The sequence below is a fragment of the Crotalus tigris genome, unplaced genomic scaffold, assembly GCF_016545835.1.
Source record: "Crotalus tigris isolate CLP2741 ecotype Arizona unplaced genomic scaffold, ASM1654583v1 scf7180000018445.1570621, whole genome shotgun sequence".
NCBI classification, from domain to species: Eukaryota; Metazoa; Chordata; class Lepidosauria; order Squamata; family Viperidae; genus Crotalus; species Crotalus tigris.
Window position 1 is genome coordinate 574,870 of NW_024097006.1, and position 24,013 is coordinate 598,882.

At 38.2% G+C, this 24,013-nt stretch overlaps 1 protein-coding gene and 1 long non-coding RNA gene across 13 annotated transcripts in view; one reads left to right on the forward strand and one right to left on the reverse strand.

Moving 5' to 3' along the window:
* Positions 1-16,110, forward strand: part of LOC120312193 — a 31,961-nt gene extending 15,851 nt beyond the window's left edge. Inside the window, exons 2-5 of one of the 2 annotated variants that reach the window (XR_005557815.1) lie at positions 10,796-10,894; positions 12,840-13,103; positions 13,674-13,755; positions 15,597-16,110. This is a non-coding gene — a long non-coding RNA (uncharacterized LOC120312193). The remainder of the gene's footprint in view (positions 1-10,795; positions 10,895-12,839; positions 13,104-13,673; positions 13,756-15,596) is intronic. The other variant, XR_005557816.1, reaches the window with a different exon arrangement.
* LOC120312191 (collagen alpha-1(XI) chain-like) overlaps positions 1-24,013 on the reverse strand; it is a 129,064-nt gene that overhangs the window by 15,057 nt on the left and 89,994 nt on the right. For all 11 annotated transcript variants that reach the window (XR_005557813.1, XR_005557814.1, XM_039352559.1 and 8 more), the window contains 23 exons: positions 23,894-23,947; positions 22,832-22,876; positions 22,038-22,091; positions 18,855-18,899; positions 18,432-18,485; positions 16,246-16,299; positions 15,306-15,359; positions 14,142-14,249; positions 13,660-13,749; positions 13,190-13,243; positions 12,817-12,924; positions 11,386-11,493; positions 11,078-11,131; positions 10,826-10,879; positions 10,373-10,480; positions 9,393-9,446; positions 9,239-9,292; positions 7,894-7,947; positions 6,352-6,405; positions 5,985-6,092; positions 5,421-5,474; positions 4,457-4,510; positions 708-761 (listed from right to left, as the gene is read on the reverse strand). Coding sequence is in view for 9 of the 11 variants with exons in the window: in XM_039352559.1 (XP_039208493.1) it covers positions 708-761; positions 4,457-4,510; positions 5,421-5,474; positions 5,985-6,092; positions 6,352-6,405; positions 7,894-7,947; positions 9,239-9,292; positions 9,393-9,446; positions 10,373-10,480; positions 10,826-10,879; positions 11,078-11,131; positions 11,386-11,493; positions 12,817-12,924; positions 13,190-13,243; positions 13,660-13,749; positions 14,142-14,249; positions 15,306-15,359; positions 16,246-16,299; positions 18,432-18,485; positions 18,855-18,899; positions 22,038-22,091; positions 22,832-22,876; positions 23,894-23,947 (1,530 nt within the window). In the remaining 2 variants the exon portion in view is untranslated. The remainder of the gene's footprint in view (positions 1-707; positions 762-4,456; positions 4,511-5,420; positions 5,475-5,984; positions 6,093-6,351; positions 6,406-7,893; positions 7,948-9,238; positions 9,293-9,392; positions 9,447-10,372; positions 10,481-10,825; positions 10,880-11,077; positions 11,132-11,385; positions 11,494-12,816; positions 12,925-13,189; positions 13,244-13,659; positions 13,750-14,141; positions 14,250-15,305; positions 15,360-16,245; positions 16,300-18,431; positions 18,486-18,854; positions 18,900-22,037; positions 22,092-22,831; positions 22,877-23,893; positions 23,948-24,013) is intronic.

A 24,013-nucleotide genomic window follows, 5' to 3' on the forward strand; every position in this document is an offset into this window, starting at 1 on the left:
TTTTTTTAGTATATTGTGGTTCTTAATAATATTTTAACTTTGTGTTGTTTTAATCTTTTAACTCTTTTTCACTTGTTTTATAACCTGTAAACTGCCCAGAGTCATCTTGGAAGGGACATGGGCAGCACAAAAATTAGAAAGAGAGAGAGAGAGAGAGAGAGAGAGGGGGGGGGAGGAGGGAGGGAGGGAGGGAGGGAGGGAGGGAGGGAAGGAAGGAAGGAAGGAAGGAAGGAGGGAAGGAAGGAAGGAAGGAAGGAAGGAAGGAAGGAAGGAAGGAAGGAAGGAAGGAAGGAGGGAGGGAAGGAAAGTTATACTTGGGGTCTTTTTGCAGGATATTGTTCTGCAGTGGACTGTACTTATTTAGGTACGGGTATCTCTTTGTTTCTGGGGAATACTTGAGCAGTTTGTTTTGGAGTTTGATTTCCTTTTTTCAACTTGTCCTAGAAATGTAGTCTTGATGGTGGTTGCCAGCTTTTTTGTGTATTCTGGGGTCAGTTGTTCTTAAGGAGTGCTGGTATTTGAGCATCCACAATCATTAGCTGCATCACTTTTCAGCCACTTTGTTGAGCTACTTTCCATCCAGTTGTGCTGTTTATTGGATATCTGTATCTGATACTGGTAGGCAGAGAATGCCGTCACAGGCATTCCTCCAGAAAGAACAATTGTTCCTTGAAAGTTTGCCTATGTATATGTAAGTCCCAACTTACCCTCTTCCCTGGTGGCCCAGGAGGACCTGGTTCCCCCAAAGCTCCAGGTGGACCCTAAACAAAATTAAAAAATAAAACAAAAAGTATTATTTCTAAGGACATCATTTGGGAAAGCACATGTTATAGTGTACAGAGAAATTTCCCTGATGCCGTAACATGGACTGAGATCAAATAGAAAAAAAAATGTCTCTGACTGCAATGAAACTTAAGTTACTTGATTGGATTGATATAAGATTCCTGATATATATAAATATGCCACTACACATGAATACAGTGTTTCTACTTGTGACAATCGTTATTTGGATCAGTAGATGTGACTTTTAAATATATATCAACATTAATATTTTATGAGACAACTGTATAGTATGCACCATTCTAACATCAAAATGCTTTTAACATTTTGATGGGTTTCAACTATTTTCATTTTAGGTTTCTCATATTATTTATATTATATTATTTTATTACATTTGGAAATCTCCCTGACTCCCAAATCCCACCTTACAAATTTAAAAATTGTAAATTCAGGAAGGAAGCAAAATTGTCAATTCTATTTGCATACGTGTAGATTCATATGCCATATATAAAGATGGGATCTGAACTGTCTGTAACTAATTAGGAAAAAAAAGTTGAGAATTGGTGAAGATTCCACCAATATGTGACGTGAAAAAAAAGCAAATTCATACCAGGCAACCTTTGAAAAGAAATGAAAAATAAAACTGCCAATACTGTAATGTCTTTATGTATTACATTCAAATCTAGAATAATATATCATTCTGGTAACCAATTTTGAAAAAGGGTAATAGAGATGGAAAAAGTACAGATGAAAGCAATCAAACATGTGTGAGATAGAGCAAGTGAATACTTTTCACGTGTGAAAACATAATTTGAGATTATTTCGTTTGGCAAAGAAGGATAATGGGGAAAATATGGTCAGGATATATAAAATCATGCATGCTATGGAGAAAGTGGACTTTCATATATATGGACCTAACCCACTATTCATTTTCAAAATGATATGTGAAGCACAGAAAATATATAAGAAATTGAAGGGAAAAGAAACTAAGGATAAGAACAAAACGAGGGAAATAAAACTAAATTTAATTCACATCATACACTTTTTATACTCTTCTGTTCTTGCAAACTGTTCTTGTTTCAACCATATCCACAGTCACTACATACCTTTTGTTGTGTAGACTTCATCTCTCTATTTTTGAGGATCTTGTCAACTTCATTCAACAGGCTTTCCTTTCCTCTCAACCCATTCATGCTCTATATATTCATTTTGCAATTCAAAATCATACAGATTTTCTCTGTATGATCAAACCAACTCATGGTACCTGGTGGTGGGATTCAGCCAGTTTGCACCAGTTCAGCAGAACCGATAGCTAATTTTTTGTTGCCCAGGCCCAAAATGGACTTCCGGAAGCGGCATCCACACAGAGTACCGGTTGTTCACATATTTGAATCCCACCACTGGGGTACTTCTCCTGTATCAATCACCCACTTTTGCATTCAAATCATGTTCATTGAGCACTCATTTGTTCTTGACCCCTCTCCCTTTTTGCCTTCTTCCCTTCAGCATTCTACTTAGTTTTATGTTTCTTCTGACATTCCCAACTCTTTCTTCCAGTGATCAAACTGGATAGAAGCAGAGTCTTAAAAATATTTTCACTTCTTTTGACAAAGAAATATTCCTCACGACAGATCACATGCTATCCATTATTTTTTTAATATCTGAACATTTCTCCATCCATTTTGCCATTTTTAATGAATATTTCACCAACAAGACACACAAATTCATCTCTCTTCACCAATTTTTCCATGATTTATGAAAAAGGTGCAATGTTTTACTCCATTTTATCTGTCTAATACAACCACCTTGACTTGAAAATGCTTCACCATAACTAAATCACATCAATATTTTAACATTTTTCATAGTAGCATTCAAAGCAGTTTTTGACTTATTGTTTTCATTCCCTTACAAACCCTTAACATCCTCTTTTCCTCTTTCCCTTATTTCATTTTCATTCCAAACAATTTCATTAGTTTTATTCTTAATTCTACTTACTCTGCTGGAGATTTCTTGTTTAGGTCTTTTCACCCACTTCAAATCACATTTTTATTTCTTTCAAAATTACTTTGTATTTTTTCTATTTTTTCTAAACAGCCATACCTCTATGAAAAAGCTTACATATATCTTATTCATTCGTACCCCAGTCATCTCCTGTTTGGGCTATTGCAATGCACTTCAATGAACTGCATAAAAAACAATTGCTACCAGCCTGTCTTCCACTGAGGTCTGTATAGGGCACAAGCAAGAAATAGGGCTGTGAAAATATCTATAGACTCCTCACATCCTGGACATAAACTGTTTCAACTTCTTCCCTCAAGGCGATGCTATAGGGAATTGCACGCCAAAACAACTAAACACAATTCCCCCCCCCCATGCTATCACTCTGCTAAAGAACGAATTCCCACAACACTGTCAAACTACTTAGTAAAGCTGTATTACTATAATACTCCTCATCTTTCCTATTACCTATCTCCTTATCTTCTTATGACTATAACTTTGTTGCTTGTATCTTATGATTTATATTGTTTTATTTAGTATCCTAGTATAATGTATGTTGTTTGCTTATCTAGTATCCTATAACTATCGCTAAGTGTTGCATCTTATGACTTATGATGAATATGTTGTATCTTATGATTTATGAATGTATTTTTATGTTGATTATGATCATGATTTATCACTGCTGCTTGTACGTACACGGAGAGCTTATGCACTGGAGACAAATTCATTGTGTGTCAACCACACTTAGCCAATAAAGAATTCTATTCTATTCTATTCTATTCTATTCTATTCTATTCTATTCTATTCTATTCTATTCTATTCTATTCTATTCTATTCTATTCTATTCTATTCTATTCTACTCTACTCTACTCTACTCTACTCTACTCTACTCTACTCTACTCTACTCTACTCTACTCTACATGTGGCTACCCTTGAAAACTATCCGGAAGCTTCAGCTGATGCAGAATGCAGCCACATGAACAATTTTGGGTGCCCAAAGAAGGGTGCATGATACACCTTTACTTTGCAAACTGCATTGGGTGCCAATTTGCTTCCAGATCTAAGTTAAGGTGTTGGTTGAGACCTATAAATCCTCACATGACATGGGGCCAGGCTACCTACAGAATCATCTTCAGAGAGGTGGGGAAGGTATGTTATCAACCCCTTCAGTTAAGAAACTCTGACTGGCAGAGACTAGGAAGAGAGCCTTCTCTGCCATCCCCCCCCCACCTGGTGGAATATTCTCCCCACCCTGGAGATAAGACCCTCACTCTCCTGGCCTTCTGTAATGGAATTAAAACACAGCTCTGCAACCTCACATGGGGAGCTCAGAGGAGCACATAGCCATGAGGCCTGCTAGTGCCCTGAAAGCTCTCCATCTTCTAATTAATTTTAACAGTCATCCTTGCCTTATAAATGTTTAACTTTTATACTGTTTTTAAATTTTAACATTTTATTGCCCATTGCCCAGAGCCCCTCTCCAAGGGAGATGGGTGGTTCAAAAATGTGAAAAACAAGTAAATAAGTAAGTACATAAATTAATAAATAAAGCCTATATATATACTGTTGTTATTGAGGCACAATAAATACTTTTTTTTTTTTTTTGCAAACATGAACAACAATATTCCTACAGAGTAGAAGCTATAGTTTCCCCACCAAGAATGTTTTCTATACTTACTGGAAGTCCTGGATCGCCCACATCACCTTTCTCACCAGAAATTCCATCTAGGCCCTGCACAGAAGTAGCAAATCAGATTCTGAATACAGAGAATACAAATGGGACCTGCAACACAATATTGTAATATGGACTGCTACAGTTCAGAGCTTCAGTCTTTTAATTTGTCATACCTTCTTCCTTCTACACACCACATTGTGCTTTCCCATTCCAACTTGAAATAAGATTCCCTAGTCATTGAATATGCTCACATCTCATCAGGATATTTAGGGAGCTTTACCCATAGAACTTTTTCCTAAACTATTCCTAAAGTTCTAGCTCCAAAACCCTTATATCAGGAATATAATTAAAACCCTTTTATTATTCACATCAAGAAACCTTTGCAGATTTTGCTGAACTACAATTACCACAAAAATTAATCACTGGACCTGCTGGATTCAGCTGCTGTTAGTATTAGTTTAGTGACACCTGGAAGGCTATAGGTTCTGCATCCCTCTTCTATGTGATTATTCACCCCAACTTAAAAAGGAGCCAAGCTCTTGTCTCTCCTTGCATCCAACTAAAGCTATGATTGATTATAAATCTAAAAACAATAGCTCCTCCCTAGGAGTTGGAAAGATAAACAAACAATTCCTAGATGCTGAACTAAATGCCTAACTTAGTGAACTCTCTTTTTATGACCCTGTAATCTCTTAATTTGGGGTAGAGTTGGGGCAGGCCCTAACCCCAACTCTCTCAAGAAAAAAGAGCAAACAGTAGTGTAATTTTCATATAATTAAAGTTATGAAAGAAAAGATCTGAGTAGGATCCCAATCTGGGATTCCTCTTTTCCCTAAAAACAAACCAAACCAAAAAAAAGCTGTAGCTTTCAAACTTTTCCCCCCTACTTCTTACCCCAATAAATTCTTTCCTAAAGTTGGAAATGAAATGTGACAATGTTGTAACTCAGTTCAAAGCTGATACTTACAGGAGGACCAGGATCTCCAGTTGGGCCCGGGTCACCAGGGAATCCTATCGGACCCTGTGATGGAGAAATGCAGGAAGACATAAATATCAGAAAGTACCAGGTCTCCAAAGATGAAAGGAAACTATTCCCTCACAAGCCTAAGTGAAAATATTATCAATTGCAGACTATGTCAGTTGGTCTTGTTTATGGATTTCTAGATCTCCTGAATTTAAGATCTGAATTGAGAGAACACCATCTAGAATTATCCCAACTATGCTAGAGGATTGCAACTGACAGCCATGTGGTCCCTTCCCATTTTATCAATTAATTAATTGATATTAATCAACTGATATTAATCAATTAATATCAATTAACTTTATGTCACTACAAAATGAGAGTGCTCACTCAGCTATCCATTCAAAGTAGCCATGAAATCTTTCCTGGAAGTTGCTATAGAACTGGATAGTCAATAAGGCCATCAAATCATTTTATGTATCATTTTAGATGGATCTGACATATCTTTTCATACAAGAGATAGGACCAAATAGCTGTTGCCACTTTGACATTCAGAAATCATTAGCTCACCAGGTTCCCTTTGGATCCATCTTCTCCTGGGGGGCCTTTTTTTCCAGGTGGCCCTGCTGCTCCAGACTGGCCAGAATCTCCTTTTTCACCAACATCACCTTTCACTCCCTGTGAATGCACACATGGATATAACCCAGAGTCTCTTACTATTGTGGTGGGAGACTCCCACCAGAATATATCTTCATTAAATCATCCTTAGTATTAAGCTGCTCACTTAATTGAAGAGAGGGGAGATCAATTAATCAAGTGACCCCACACTTCAGAGATTTATTTAGTATAGGGAGACATTGAGTTCCAAGTAGCATGCCCTACTAAGAACAGGGAAGGAGTACCACATTTGAAATCTTCTCAAGACTTAGAAACTCACCTGTTGGCCTGGGTCCCCTGGTGGTCCAGGATCCCCTGCTTCACCTGGTTCACCCTTGTAGATAGAGACAAAATAAAAAGTGAATCTTTAACCTAGCCATGTTGCATTTCCAGTTCTTATTTGAGACCAGTTTTCAGAAATGCACATTGACACATACTAAAATGTACCCATCCATTTTTAAAAACTGGACTTCCTCAATGTACCTGTGAACCACTTCATTGGTCTTTGCCATGCTGCCTGCCATTTTTCTTTTTTTAAAACAATATTTTATTTGAGAGAGAGAGGGGGGGGAATAAAAAATAAAGATCAGGTAGACAGAAGAATCTGTGAAGTTCAAATAGGATGGTAACAGGCATCAAATTCGTCAATTTGCTTTGGAGTGAACATTTTTATTAGCCATATAGACTATTATTTTTTTTAATGTGAAAACTTGTAATACACTCCCAAAATTCTCCAAATCACAGAACAAGGATGAAAGGTTCTAATTGAGAGAAGGCTTTTCTGATTAAAAACTGTCCCTGAGACAAGATTCAGCTTGTGGTATATCCAGGAACTCCAGGAGTGCCTATAAGTCATTGGATTTAGATTGCACTTTTTCGTGCGGCTGCTGATAAAAACAGGACCACCAACATGATCGCCAACATCCGATAACGGATATGGCACAACAAGAAGAAGAATATACACAAAGCAAATGTATATTATGAAGAATTTTGTTATCCTATCTATGGACATGCTTTGCAAGCTAATTCTTCCTCTCCCTGTTGATAGCCAAAGCACATGTCAAGAAGGGACATACACCAACCTCTCGATATTTTCAGCTTCCACCATACTCTCTCCCCTTCCTATCTGCTACCATGCTGAATTTGTTTCCTCTTGAATAACTCAAAGCTCCATGTATCTGCTGCTAGCTAAATTCTAGGCTGCCAGAGAAAAGAGTCTGTATGCAAATATTACAGGGAAATTACAACCTGCCGTTCCCTTGCAGAGATGTGGATGTACTGAGGAAAATGCTGAGGCCCATAGTGTTGGTTCCAATACCATCATATAGTGACAGGCCATTAATTCATTGGCTTTATATTTTAATGCAAACTTATCTCATTTGCATTTTTTCAAACCAGCACAAGAACTAAAACACAAATCTCCTTCGTGGTACACTCTTTTTTAAACATTGCAGTGCCATTTTCAAATAAAAGATAACATATTGATGAAACAAAAAGGCGTCCCAAAATGTGGATAGAATGGAAGTAGTATTTTAAAGCGCACATGCATCTTACAAGGCATGCGAATTTTCATGCATATTTTGAGAGGTGGGGGTGACAAGAGATCGCAAACGAATATAGAAATGGGATAGAAAGAATAAAAAGCACAATCTAGCCTCACAGATTCACTCTTTCTGCACTGCAATTGCCTCCCCTCAGGAGAAATCCCAAATTCCCCTGATGCCGACACCAAATACTTCACATCCCTTAGCCCCTGTTGGCTGAAGTCACCTGTATATCACAGGGGTTACCCCTCCACCTGAAATATCCTCTCAGGCCTCACCTTTTCACCAACAGCACCAGGCTGGCCTATCCCACCACGCTGACCTTGTGGGCCCTGAAATAAAAAGATACACAACAACTAGTTCAGAGAAATCACCCAGTTCGGAGTATTAATTCATAAACCAATTATTTAATCTATCAATTCAGAGCATTCTCTTCCATCCAACTAATATTACTTGTGTTTAATATCTGACGCCTTGTTGTTTTTAACTATAGCTCCAGACCAAATAACTCACTGACATTTATCATCTTTGGACTCTGTGAGATTTAATACCCAGAGCATTTCCTGACACCAAACTATGCTTTGCTTTCTCCATGTAGGGAGCTTCATGCATATCAGAAGGCCCTACAAATTAATGGATGCTGCTGAGCCCAGGCACTTACTTAAATTGATTTTCAAGGGTCCTCATATGATTACTTGACATGCTGCATTACCTAGGCATCTACCTGCTCAATAGCTACAGCTATTGAGGTCTCTTGGGGATGCTTTCTCGGTGGGACCATTCATCCATCAAATTAGCACATCATGGAGACACATGGTGCTATGCTTAGCAGTTGTTCTATTTCCATGGATCTGCTTTTGAGCTGCTATGTATAAAGGGAAGACTGAATTTGTTTTATGACTGTATTAATTTTTTCTGTCTCTATCAGTTAAATCTATATGCTAGGTTTATTTCAATATCCATTAGCCTGTTTAATTTTCTATTCTGTCTTTCAATCTGCAAGGATCCCCAGGAGCATCCATGCTTTATGGTTCTGATTATATTGCATCTAAAACTATTAGAATGAGTAATGGCATAAAACCCAATCAATAAATGAAAAAAAAAATGTGGTCACCGTAACCATAATTGTTTTGAAACTGTTATAAAGTCAATGGATGCGGATCAATGGATGGAGATAATTTCCATTTAGAAGATTGCTCAATGTGCAATGTACTGTATATATTACACAACAGCCTTTATATAAAATGAGCATATGAGCTCGGCACTATGAATAAATGTCCTGGTCTATGACTTGAAACATAACTGGAATATGGTTCAATGTGGTAAACTGGAGCTATACAGATATTTGGAATTTTATCTTCTCTGCAATATTTTTGTATTCAACCAGCAATATTCCATAGTATGTGTTCTCAATAGACCAACTACATTTATACTACTCATTCATATAACATGTTCCAACTCCACACAACTCATCTTCAAGGATTATCCAGTCTAATCACTTCTATACAGATTGATGTGTGCATTTTCCTATAGTTTTGAATTATCCAGGATAGTCAAATGTCTGAAATGACTCTTCTCCCCCTTTGCTTTACATGAGAAAAAAAAAAAAAAAACACTGCTCACATCTCCACCATTGGGACCTTGTGGGCCTCTGGCCCCTGGAGCTCCAGGTGGGCCCTAGAGAAAATGGAAAGGGAAAAATTGATAAGCGATCCTGACAATAAAATCAAGCCCAGGATCAACGGTGAAAGTCAGAGGGGAAATGAATGACTCTTACCATTAGCCCAGTTTCACCACTTTCACCCTTCTCACCTGGGAGTCCTGGCATTCCCTGTCAGGGAAACCACACAAATGTATATAGTAGCCTACAGTGAGCAGCAGAAAACATTCCATTCATTTTCTGATTCTGGACAATGCTCAGATTTAAACAGCACATTTGAAATTTATGTAGGGATTTCTTCTCTCTCTCTTTTTTAAATATTTGTGAATGAACATCAGATTTAGTAGGGAGATTGATGTAGGCATAGTCATGAAAATGACATGACTGTGTAACTGCATCAAAATCTGGAATAATCAAATGAAACATTTTAATTTTTACCGTGACATGTTTCAGCACTCAAGACTTCAACAAACTATGATAAATGTCAATCCCCCTTAAATTAATATTTGGAAAAACAAGATATTCCCAAAATATCAAATTTTAGCATATCAAAATTCAGCCAAAGATTGGTTTCACCTATGATCATAAACTGAAGGATTTTTTTATACCTGAACTTCATAGGTTTGGATGTTTGGCTGTTAATTCAATAGTTAATTAGTATAATGAATCAGCTAAAGATAACTATGATTGCATAACACTAAACCAAAACAAAGCTACCCAAGTTTTAAATCAATTAGTTTTAATATCTTGCATAAATGTAGCTATTATGTCTTTAGCAGATTTGCTTAAACATGTTGTACAAACTTAGCCACTGAATAATACATAATGGATTAAAGAATTAGTCTGGGATTGGAGAAACCAGTTTCAAATCTCTATTCAAATACTGAGTTCATTGGGTGAGTTAACAGGCCAACTGTTAGCCAATTCTTAGCCAACTTTAGTTCACAATGCTAGTGATATGAGGATAAAATGGGTGATCCTTGTATGATTTAATTGGATAGAGAAATAAAATGAATTGAAACCTGGGGTTTTTTTAATGCTATTTTCATTCAAATTAGTATAGCCTTCTAAACATTGTTTGATGTTCTCATACCCACCTGTAAACCAGGTGGGCCACTGACGCCTGGAAATCCACGAGCTCCTTCATCTCCTTTTTGGCCAAACATGCCCTGTTGCCCTCGGCGCCCAGGCTCCCCATCAACTCCCTAATAGCAAAATATGATGTTATGGATCAATGGTTCCTCACTTGCTTTAAGAGAGCCAAAAATCTGGGATGAATGTGATACAATGAAAAACATTTTAACCAAACAGGATCTTAAACATTACTATGGGAAGGAACATCTTAATAATTAAAGAAAATAGGGATAAGAAAAATGAGCTGAACGGTGCATAGAAGAGACAAATAGTTTGAAGAGAAACGATGCATACATTTGCTTGAAAGAATGATAAATATCTCAGGAAAATACAGAAAGAGGAAGGCTTTCCCTCCCACTAAAGTTCTTAAATTCATACTGTTTCAGAAAAAAATGTTGGGGTGAAGAAAGACTCACAGCAGATCCTGGATGCCCAATAGGACCCTGGATCCCAGTTGGTCCTGGAGGACCCTGTTGAAAGAGAAAGTACGTGAAACAGTGACACTTAGTTGTCTGTTCCTGGTGCTGAATTCCTGCTCTTACAATATTTTTAAGAAATCTCAATTACTCAGTAACCTTAAAGAAACGGCAAACAAATGTGTGAGTAGGTTTAAAGGGCAATTGTTAGAAGTTACATCAAAGCCTTTGAGCAATCTCCTTCAAACTCACCACATCTCCTTTGTCGCCCTTGCTTCCCTTCTGTCCTGGGCCACCCATTTCTCCCTACACACACATACATTAAGAGACAGAGGACAAAAAACAACAACAGAGAAAACATCATTACAGCAATTATTGTCAGGAACATTTGTCCCACTGACTAAAATCTTGGCTAATGAAATCAGCTATAGAAATAATTGCTAGGAAAATCTCAGTATAGCTGTTGCCAAGCCATGGGTTGTCAAGGAAACAAAAATGGGTCTATGTAATCGAATGGATCCAGTACACCTCCTATTTCCTCTAAAACGCAGATCCCTTACTTTGTCACCGTCCTCTCCAGCAAGTCCTGGAGGCCCAGCTGGGCCTGGAAGCCCCACTGGACCTAGGATTCCATCATGACCAGCTGGACCCATTGGTCCTCGATCACCCTAGGGGGAAAAAAACCCATAAGTACAGGGTGTAATGAAAAAAGAATTTTTACTATGCATAGAAAAATAGATGCTGTGGTTAATGGATACCTTAATTATAAACACTTTGGAAATAAACTTTCTTTGGAATTCTCAGTTTCATTAAGTAGATACTGGCACCCAAAGATCCACTGCAATCCACAAGTAATATAGAGAATATAGACATACAAATTTACATCTGAGTTATTTCATACTGAGGATGCTGATACAAAACTCTCAAAATGGCCACAAAGCTACATAAAAATTAGGTTGCTTGCAACCAGTCACCTGATATTCCCAATTTATGTGAGGAATAAAAGATAAATAATCAGCACAGGCCAGTAATGGCAAGATTTCTTCCATTCAGTTTTACATGTAGTAATTTTTACAAATCAGCCCGTGGCCTAATGAGCACATTCGAGTCTAACAAATCTTGATATTTGACTTTGACATTATTTATACCAGGAAATTATAGGCAAACTCTTGTATAAGTGCCACTGTTTCATGTGTCGTCCTGTTCTGATGGACAGTTTGCTTCTTAAAGTGCTGTAATTGGCAATTTATAAGGCAAGTATTAATGTCACAGTACTAGCTCTTAATAATATGAGTGGACATCTGGAAAACATTTTAATACTATTATTCATTTTTGCTATTTGGCTTCCCTAAATCCATTTTTATCTGCAACACTTTTCTTTTTCCTATTAGTATTTTAATCTGATAATGACACTCTTTTAAATTTTAATTAAAATTTGGCTAAGTGCAAATTTTTGCATACTGCATTTAGAAATGCAAAGTCTTGTTCCTCGTCCAAAGATTAAAATGTAAAGTAATGAAATGAGAGGAAGACATGTTTTTAATGTACAATAGGTCCAAAACAGTTCTTAGGCTGAATTTATATCATCTTGCAATGGATAAAACCAGACCCAGGATGAAGCAAGTGGTGTCATCTATGGTTCTGAGCAAAGAAACTCTTTGCATTAGAAGTAAAAGAATCAGACCTTAAGGATTTATTATTACTCAAGTCCTGGATTCTGTGGTTTCATCTTAAAATTTTCTCTAAGCCATGATTCCCAATCTGATGCTCTCCAACAAGCTGGGATAGATTCCCATCACATAGAAGGAATTGTAGACTAACACATCTGGAAGTTGTGAAAGGCTACAATAAGCATTCATTAGATGACTTTCCTTTATCAAAGTGTCTAGTTCACCCACTCTTTAGGTTAAGATCATCTTGCATACTAGTTGAGTTTTGAATGTCTCTTTTTAAAATTGATCATTAATGGCAAGGCAGTGGCTTGTACATACCGGTGCTCCTTTCTCCCCTGCAGGTCCAGGTGGTCCGGGATTACCCCCTCTTCCTGGTAGTCCAATGCCTCCGGCTGCTCCAGAGGGACCTCGTTCTCCAGGAGGACCCTGTCAGGAGGGAATAAATCTATGAACCCCATCTCTCTATCTGAAGTTATCTCTAATGCAGACCTCTCCTTTGATTAATGTTTGCTGTTACCCCATTAATTCAGGCTGCAACATCATGAGAAAGAATTTGACTCCAAGAATCCACCCTTGCTGCAGTAAGGGGTCTTCACTGATAATGGGTATTATATGCATGCCCTCTCTCTCTATCATGCAATGAAAGTCTTATTTTCCTTTTGATGTTAGGGGGAAACTCTAGGTTACTTACGATAGTGCCTGCTGGACCAGGTGGCCCTTCTGCTCCTTTCAGCCCAATTGGTCCCTGTGATAGAAAGTAAAACAGAGGAAGATGACTTTCCGTGGGGGTGCCAGCATTTCATCTTCTGTCCTTATTCTCTTTCTCCTTTTCTATTGGGATCTTTTAGATCACAAAACATGCAGGCAGGAACGGGAAACTTCACTGTGGTTGAAAAGGCCAAAGGCTCCTTTAACCTAGCATAAGGTTTCCAATAACAGTAAGAAAATTGATCCATGGAACCTTTTCCCTAAGACATAGTAACACAGTATTCCTAGACTGCTCATTCCAAGCAAATTACAATTAGAAGTACATGGTGGTTCCAGCCAAATAACCCAGTTAAATTAAATTAGTCTAGTACAGCATAGACCTTTATTCTATTCCATACCCATCATAACTATTAAGTACCATATCATTTCCTGTCCATCTTCTTGAAGACTTACTTTCTCTCCAACAGCACCACGGGCTCCTGTGAAGCCTCTGATTCCAGGAGGACCTGGAATGCCTGGGATGCCACTAGGTCCAGGATCACCCTAGAGGTAAAGATCTAGTTTTACTATGCAGTTACTTCTAACAATTTTGGGCTAACTTCATTGGTCCTGCCATATTTTAGACAAACCAATCATTTCCTATAGTTACTGGCCCCAGATGTATGGATCGGCATATGCTTTGCTACAGTCTCACTGCAAAGGATTGTGTAGAATGAAGATTGCATAAACAAGCTCTTAATTCTTGTACAGAACGTGACAAAAATACAGAATGGTTATTTCTTTAGGACTGAAATGCAGCTCTTCTGAGATGTATATGTGGCAATCCATTTAAAGCAATGCTGATACTGGTTTAGGGACACTTGGCAGCATTGGGAAAATTCATTTTCACCTGCTCTCATTTCTTGTTTATGACAATGCTACCTGTAAGTGCTCACCTTGGCACCTTCCCTACCAGCAATACCGGGCAGGCCTTGTTCTCCAGGAGGACCAGGGGACCCTGGGTGGCCTCTCTCCCCCATAGGGCCAGTTTCTCCTGTGTTTCCCTGCAGAGAAGATACAATACTTTTGAGAGCAGGTTAAATGTTGTAATGAGACATAACTATAAGAATATTAGTATTGCTCTGGGTCATCTTTCAGATCATTCATTTTGCATTTGAAAGGATCCAGCTGGTATCTCCATTGCATCTCCTTATTAATTCAAGAAGACCATAATCAAGACAATCTCTTCTCTTTCCTATGCACATAGACTATATTTGGGTGTGTGTGTGTGTGTATTTCAACACTACTGAACTGGAAGCTTAACACTTGCACACTAAGCTGTCCGATAGTTTTACGTATAACATGTAGCTATTATATCCATATATTAACTAACTCATAAAAGTTGAAGGAAAATTGAACATGATTTAAGCTAATAAAAGATCTCAGTGAAGGATGTTTTTTACAGTATCCTTGACAGAAAGCTATCCAGATAAGCAGCTTCAGTGAAGGAAAAAGTTACCTCCCAAAACAACCTATTTCACTGCTACTAGCTCTGTTTGCTATGAAGTACTACCTAATGTTTAACTAAAGCTTACTTCCTTATGTTTTCTACTTCCCAAATTCTACTTCAAAAGATTTATTTTCAGAATTGGAAAGCAGATAGTGAGAGCATGGATAATATATACCTCCAGTAATTTTCAAAACATTTAATGTTAGAGAAGGGGGGATATTAAATAATATTAAATGCATAGCAAATCATCATTGAACTTAATTAACTCTAATTTTGCAGCATCTGTAACAAATGAATGTCAACAAGACAACAAATGTACAATGACATCACCATGCAAATGTCACTAGTGGGCCTACCACTCAGAGATCAAATCTGGCCCTCTGATTAAGAATTGTTGTATGTCCTACTGTGATAGCTAGAAACTCTGGAATATTTTTCATGCATGGTATCTACTAAATTCAAAAAGATATCATTAATTTTATAATTCAAGTTTGCACATAGGTCTTACTACTACCTTAGCAGCATGGATAGTATCTCAGCTAAGTCTGCCCAGTTTTAACTATGAATATATATTTTAACTATGAATACATAAACTAAAGAACCTCTTTACCTGTGGCCCAATAACACCTGATGGCCCTGGTGGGCCAGTTTTGCCATGAAATCCCTATAGAAAAGAGAAAAAAAGATTACCATCAAGTGGAACCATGGACCAAATGTGTTGGTCCAATGTATCTGAAGAATTATACTGGATAAGACAAGTAAAAATGCAATACTCAATATTAGGGATGCTCAAAATGCAATGCTCAACACCTGAAACCCAGTTGGCTATTTTAGTTTTGAAGACTGATCACCTTGTAGAGAAAATGGTGTGACTGAATTTTTTTTCCCCTTCATCTCATAGAGAAGTGAACAATAGAGTCAACAATAGAATGTTGAACCCATTAAGGAAATATAGAGAAAGCAGCCAGACAAATTTCCAAGGCAAGAAATCAGCAAAGGAGAACAAGACAAAAAAGGAGGCAGTTATCCACAGACCACGTGGCAACAACCAACCTTGAGAGGAATTTACATTAATTGTCACGGTTCCAATCGACAGAGACAAATAAAGCAGAACTCCGAGGCTCGCAAATTCCTCAAAGAACATATTTATTGATACAGAGTATCGACACTTCAAAAGTGAAACCAACTCTGAAGAGATGCATAACAATTCCCCAATACAAAGTTAAGAAATCCCACCCCTAAAGCTATGCAAGCAACTACGTTTCCCAATTCAGCTTGTTGGCGGACTTTTCATGAAACGGCCAGCCCACAGTCTCAGGAGCAGCTGATGACCTTGGTTCTCATGAGAGAAAGTTGCATAGAGAAAGTCTGTTTTGTCTAGTGCAGTGTTTCTCAACCTTGACAATTTTAAGGCATGTGGACTTCAACTCCCAGAATTCCACAGCCAGCAATGCAACCCCCCCCCTCCCTCCATGCTATGTGGCAACTAAGAATGAGAAGGAAAAAATGGCTGCATCCATGCTCATTCTAAAGTTGACATTAATACTTACTGGCTCACCACGCTGGCCTGGATGTCCTGGTAGACCATCTTTTCCTATAGGACCCTTCCAAACAGAAATAATTGTGTTTTTTGGGTTTGTTTGTTTGTTTGTTTTATAAAAAAAGATTGGGGTAGGTGTTCAAGCAGTAAATATGGTGCATGTCAGGAGCCTTCCCTCACTTAATTGCATTATTTATTTATTTGTAACTCTTCTAATTCTAAACCAATCAATCAATCAATAGGAAAACTGGCATACTATAAAGGAAATGACAGCTTTTATGAGGAAATACCGAATAGATCCTGGAACACAGAAAAGGAAACAGACCTATTAAAAGAGGGACTTGGGCCATTATAGAAAAGTTTCCCTGGCCCAGGGAGGGGAGAACATGGGAAAGAGGCTCAAAGTAACTAACACTTTGCTAGACCTTAGTTGATCTAGAGAACTATTCTAGCAAGCTTTCAAGAATTTCTCTTTCCAGAAATGCAAGAGGTTCTTGTTTTCTTGTTTTCTGAGTTTGCCTGCTTCCAATATCATCTTTATTTATAGGAGTCCCAAACAAACATAGTTCTGGAAAATGTAAATGGTGGATGACTGCAGCTCAGCATTACATTTAGAGGTTCACCAGTTGCCCTAAAAAAAAGATAAAGATAAGCTGGAATGGCAGGAAGTGTTGCAGGAGAATGAGGGTGTGGTGTGAAACAGTCTCATCATATTACCTTGACAATAATTTTGGACAGGAGTCCTCCTCTTAGCAATAATTTGTTGGAAGAATCCATGCTGTTAACTTAATACTTCAAATGGATCCATAAGCCAAAATGTTTCCTGTCCAATCAAGGGATACCCAGAGCATATCACTGCCCCAGAAATTTCCCTAAAGCAGTTTGTTTATCAAAATTTGAACGTCACCTATCTCTCTCACCTTTCCTAACCTAATGTCCTACTTTCTCCAGCAATGTAGATTCTCCATGCTAGTTGGGGCGATGAGAATTCTCCTTTAATGTGTATGGAGAACGCAAGGCTTTAGAAGGCTTCCTTTGTGGGCTATACAGAGATTTTCTGCACTTATATACACATACATGACCCTTTGAAGGAAAATCCGTACTGGGTTTATGAAGACTTGGTCTCTCTTTTACACTTGCAACTGCCATGTTTAATCTATTGTGCTACTGTTTAAAATAAATACACTTCACAATGCAGTATAGATCGATAGCCATGCTGGGCCAGACCTAATGAAATTGTTTTAAGATTGAAATATTTCTAATATAAAAAGGTTGGGAAATTTGGGGTTCATGAAATCTATATCGCATGTACTCAAAAAGCAAACAAGGATTACACTTTTTGAAGTGTTCTGATCATGAACATGGGCGAAGAGATTGAAATATGACAACTGCCCTCCAGAGCTCCCCTACTGGGACTGAGATGGGAATAAGATAGCTCTGAAAAGAAGAGAAGATTAAAGAAGAACGAATAATAAATTCTGCCACCTGGTCCCCTCCAGGCAGCTTTTAAAAGAATATGTCAAGCTATTAAACTGTTTTGATAGAAATATGCCCCACATTTTTATGCTATTTCTTTATGCAATTAACATGTTTTAGGTAAAACTAATTTGGTCAAAATGAATGCCCATGGCAACAAAATAAATAAATAAATAAAAGAACAGAATTCAAACATGGTCATGTTTCCTTAGCTCAAATGCCATTGTTTGGATTCTGCAAAATCTGATACTGGTGGTAATATTTTAGGTATCTGAAGTTTTACGTATCCTGTATACCTTACAAAAGCAATTCTAGTCCCAGGCAGATAAGCATCCAACCTTATAAGCCTAACAACCAATTATCCAAACTATCATTTTGCAGTAAAGTCGACCCAAACTCTTTCATTTTGCAAGTGAAAATATAATGCCACCAAGACTGAAATTCTGTAACTATCAGTTTATTTACTTACAGGTGTGCTGTAATGAACAGTAAGTCTATTGATTACTTAAGTCTTTGAATACACAATCTATTTTTAACTTGGGCTTTATATTCTCCCCATGCATAATTCAAATGGCAAATTTTTATTAGCTAGATTGTAATAATAAAAAGTACAATCCGCTCTCTCATACACAACTATTTTATGGGATATTGATCCTTACCTCTTCTGTATCTACTGTAGATAAATAGAAATTTTTGCAAAAGGAATAGTGGGTTACTTACTGGTGGTCCCTTTGATCCTGAGAATCCATTGGATCCCTGTGGCCCAGTGGGCCCCTGTGGGAAAAGAAAAATTATTGTGATATATTTTAGCTTCCTATTCAGCTTTCCCCGTTCTCACATTTATCATATTGTAAATGTTTAAATTTCTGAAGTTAATTCTTCTTCCCACAGACTATAAAGTAACCTTTTATGTGAAGATTTTTACTTTTTGCTTTGGCAAAAATCTATTTCAGGAAGAGAACCTGTGACATCATAAAGTTTATGCTATTTCTGAAATTATTGGATCCATGAAGATATCCATGGTTTCAACAGCCTTTATGATGTCATAACTTCTCTTCCTATGACATACTTTTACAAGAGGAAGAACAAAGACTACTGACCACAGATGTCCTTCATTTGCAGGGATTTGATCATTCATCTTACCTTTTCTCCTATAGTCCCTGGGGGGCCATCATGGCCAGAGTCACCCTAGAGGAAGGAACATTAGTTAACAACAACAACAACAAAAACCTCTCCAGATTTTTATTACAATTAACATCAAGGGTTGACAAAGTAGCAGCAACAAAAATCAGCATAGTTACCCCCATTAATTCAGGCTGCAACATCATGAGAAAGAATTTGACTCCATGAGTCCAGCAGATATCAAAGATCACCAGAGCCTAGTCCTAGGAGTTCTACTATTCATCTACAAAGTCAGGTAAATCACATGATGCAGAGTTCCTAAAATACCATTTTGGACATTATCAGGTAAAGTTACACTGCAAAAAAACTTCTATTTATAGAAAAATCAGCAACTTAGGAAGTAGATAATATATTTTAAAAATAAGATACATCTATCAGCCTCTCCCATGTTTTCTTAGTTCTGTTTGTGGGAACTTTAGGGTGGTTTTGCCAATAGTGTTAGTCTTAATGTGTGGGATCATTTAAAAATCAAATCATGCAATTCTGGATGAAACGTGCACAATCTATACAATGTTTTTGTATAATGTAATTTAGTCACCTATAGCTGCCTATGTAGATTGATTTAACTACCCTGACATCAACTGGGAGACAAACTCCGCACCAAGTGGAAGATCAAACAGGTTCCTGGCAAACCTAGCAGACAACTTTGTCTCCCAAAAAGTAGAGAATGGAACTAGGGGATTAGCCATTTTGGATCTAATTCTCACTAACAGAGATGAAATGATAGACGGTGTTGGAGCCATAGGAACCCTGGGAGGAAGTGATCATGCAATATTAGAATTCAATATTATAGAAGCACAACCAATAGATCACAGTCAAACTAGAGTCTTGGACTTCAAGAGAGCTAATTTCAATAAACTTAGAGAGGGCTTGGGAAGGATTCCATGGATGAGAATCCTCAAGGGGAAAACAACTCAAGAAGCTTGGGAAATTTTGAAAAATGAGATAATAAAAGCACAGTCTAGCACAATACCAACAAAGAGGAAAAATAACAGCTCTCAAAAGAAACCAGCATGGCTGCATAAAGAACTCTCTGACAAATTGAAAGATAAAAAGGACAAGTATAGAAAGTGGAAAGAGGGGAACATAACTAAGTCAGAATATCAGCAAATAGCCCGAGCCTGCAAAGATGAAGTGAAGAAAGCCAAGGCTCAAAATGAACTGAGGCTTGCGACCAAAGTCAAAAATAACAAAAAAAGCTTCTTTCAACATGTAAAAAACAAGAAAAAAGTGAAGGAAATGATTGGTCCATTAGTGGGTGGAAGTGGCAAGAAGGTGACAAGCAACAGGGAGAAAGCAGAACTATTTAACTCATTTTTTGCATCTGTCTTTACACAAAGGGAAAAAACAGACCAACCTATCAAAAATAGTGCCATAAAAAACAAAACAGAAACACAAGTTAAGATAGGCAAGAAAATCGTTAGTGAGCACCTGTCCAGCCTAGATGAGTTCAAATCGCCAGGACCAGACGGATTACACCCCAGAGTTCTCAAGGAACTGGCAGATGTGATATCGGAGCCACTGAACTATATTTTTCAAAGATCCTGGAACACAGGGGAACTACCAGAGGACTGGAAAAGAGCTGATGTAGTTCCCATCCTCAAAAAAGGAAAAAAAATGGATCCAGGAAATTACAGACCTATCAGCCTGACCTCAATACCTGGGAAGATCCTGGAAAAGATAATCAAACAACGAATCAACGAACACCTAGAGGCAAACAAAGTCATTACTAAAAGCCAACATGGGTTTGTCAAAAATAGATCATGCCAGACAAATCTTATTGCATTCTTTGACCAAGTGACAAAATTAGTGGATCAGAGGAATGCTATGGACATAATTTACTTGGACTTCAGTAAGGCATTTGATAAAGTAGATCACAACCTACTACTTGACAAGATAGAAAAATGTGGGGTAGACAGAACCACCACCAGATGGATCCGTAGCTGGCTGACCGGCCGTACTCAGCGAGTGGTCCTCAATGGAACTGCATCTATATGGAGGGAAGTGTGTAGTGGGGTGCCCCAGGGCTCTGTTCTGGGCCCAGTACTCTTCAACATCTTCATCAACGATTTGGATGAAGGGATAGATGGGGAACTCATCAAATTTGCAGATGACACCAAGCTGGCAGGAATAGCCAACACTCCAGAAGACAGGCTTCAGGTACAGAAGGATCTGGACAGACTTGAACACTGGGCACTAACTAACAAAATGAAATTCAATGGTGAAAAAAGCAAGGTTCTACATTTAGGCAAGAAAAACCAAATGCACAAGTACAGCATAGGTGGCACCATGCTCAATAGTAGTAACTGTGAGAGGGACCTCGGAGTCCTAGTAGACAATCACTTAAATATGAGCCAGCAGTGTGCTGCAGCTGCCAAAAAGGCCAACACAGTGCTAGGCTGCATTAACAGAGGGATAGAATCAAGATCACGTGAAGTATTAATACCACTCTTCAATGCCTTGGTAAGGCCACACTTGGAATACTGCATCCAGTTTTGGTCACCACGATGTAAAAAAGATGTTGAGACTCTAGAAAGAGTACAGAGAAGAGCAACAAAGATGATTAGGGGACTGGAGGCTAAAACATATAAGGAACGGTTGCTAGAATTGGGTATGTCTACTTTAACGAAGAGAAGGACAAGGGGGGACATGATAGCAGTATTCCAATATCTCAGGGGCTGCCATAAAGAAGAGGGAATTAAGCTATTTTCCAAAGCACCTGAAGGCAGGACAAGAAGCAACGGGTGGAAACTAATCAAGGAGAGAAGCAACCTAGAACTAAGGAGAAACTTCCTGACAGTGAGAACAATTAATCAGTGGAACAGCTTGCCTCCAGAAGCAGTAAATGCTCCAACACTGGAAGTTTTTAAGAAGAGACTGGACAGCCATTTGTCCGAAATGGTGTAGGGTTTCCTGCCCGAGCAGGGGGTTGGACTAGATGACCTCCAAGGTCCCTTCCAACTTTACTACTATTACTATTACTTAATGCATAATGACCACTTCAGTTCTAATACAGTTATATAATTTTGTCAAAAAGTGGTTAAGGATCAAGACAGCACTGACCACAGCTGATTACACACACATCCTACACTGCACATGGAGAAATGTAAAAGGCCATATACATCATAAAGCAAACAGGCATACCTTTGGTCCTGGTTTCCCTGTAGAGCCTGGCAAACCACGTTCACCAGAAATACCCTAGAATGGGAAAGGATATCAGTTTCAGATTGGTGTTTGTAAACTGCAATCTGGTACTGAACCAGGCTTCCTAGATCCCAGAACAGAAATGGATTACTATTAGTATATAGGTTATTTACATATTTTTTTGTGACGGTAGGGGAGTTGCAACAAAAAGCACCTGTTATCTTCTCCAAATGTGTGAAATTTAAAGAGATACTTCTCCCATCCTTCAGATACATAAATATGGGCAGTCTAACAACTATGATTTTTAACTGAGTCAGACACATATTACTTTACAGAATTAAGGTGGTGATGCTCCTCCTCCTTGCCCGTGCCATAAACCGTTAATATCTTGCTATTATCAGAAGCCATTTTTAAAATTCCCCCAATTCACAGAAAGCAGTTTCCTCATAAGGGGTTTCCAGAAAATATAAGAGCTCCTTTGCTCTATTCAGAGCCAAGAACAACATTACACACACTTGATACGACCTCTGAAAGGTAGAAAAGAAGCTGCGGATCTCAGGGCTACTCACTGTCATATAAGGAATATGGTGGCCCTAGAGGGCTGAACTTTCATTACATCCTTTTTTTACTGTATCAATATTATCATCAGGATGTTTGTGCCCTTGTAATTTGTTCTTCATTGAAGGGATGTGGGGAGAGGACATCTTCTAGCCAGCATATATATTGGTTTTTTGTTGATAAGCATTAAAAAAATTCTTTGGGACTTTATAAGCATCTATTAGATGAAAGCTCACCAGAGGACCACGTTCTCCAGTCTGTCCTGCCTGGCCAGCTTTTCCCTTGAAAAGAAGGAAAACAGAAAAGGAGGGTAAGATGGACTTTAATAACCCCCCTCCCCCACACACCGAGTTTTCAGGCTTAAATGGGACATTACAAAAAGATCCCAGGTGTCCCCTTATCTCACAGGTCACCTCTAGTTTGGACTTTAATGTGCATCACTGTCCATTAACAGAAGAACCAAAATGTATATCTAAACTTGAAATGTACAATAGAAATGCTAAGCCCTGTTATAAATATATCTGCCAAATACTAAACATTTGGACACTTAAACTATAAACTTCAATTAAATTTGCCTAACATTAAGGCAAGTTTCTATTTTATATCCCTTGGTTATGGTTACTAGCAATTGTCCTCAATAGCATTTGTCCTAACAAGTGTGCTATGAGATTAAAAAGAAAATCCAATAAAAAAGTGGATTATTCTTTCAGATCTAAACTAGAAAGTCACGTTCAACAGGAATATTTGAAAGCAGAGAACCATTTCTCTCTGATTCATTTCAGTGAAAACAGCTGGTAATTGGGTAATCCTGCTTCTCAGATTGTGCTCCCTTGCTGTGATCCATGCTGAAGTGTGAGCATTAGCAAATAAAAGCACTGCTGTAGCAAATAAAATGAATCAATAAAATGTGTCAAGGGATAGAGGACAAACAGTCCTCCAAATCCTGATGCAGTTACTTTTTGTAAGTAAAAGCAAGATCCAGGCTGCAATGCAGTTCCACATGCTCCTTTCAGGGCAAGGAAAGAACTCAAGTTTGCCCACAAGTGCTCCTGACAATTGCTCCTCATGAAGAGACTGCAAAATAGTCTCTGAGAGAGGAGGGAATAACCAGTTTGCTTAAACTGCAGTTGGCACCTTCACAAAAGGGTTTGCATACTTCCTTTTCCAATGCAGTCCCTTTTGTTGAATCTCATCTCTTCCCATATCCTCTCCCATCTTTGTAGTCTGTAAAAAAAAAAAAAAAACCCTCATGGTTTCTTTCAAGAGGTATTTCCTGTTTCTCTCCTGGTTTCACTCACTCGTTTGCCTTTTTCTCCAATGAGGCCTAGGGGCCCTGGGAATCCGGTCGAACCCTGTGGAAAAATAACCCAATCTGAGGGCAGGGCGGGATAGATTAGGACAAAATTTCTTCCGTTACT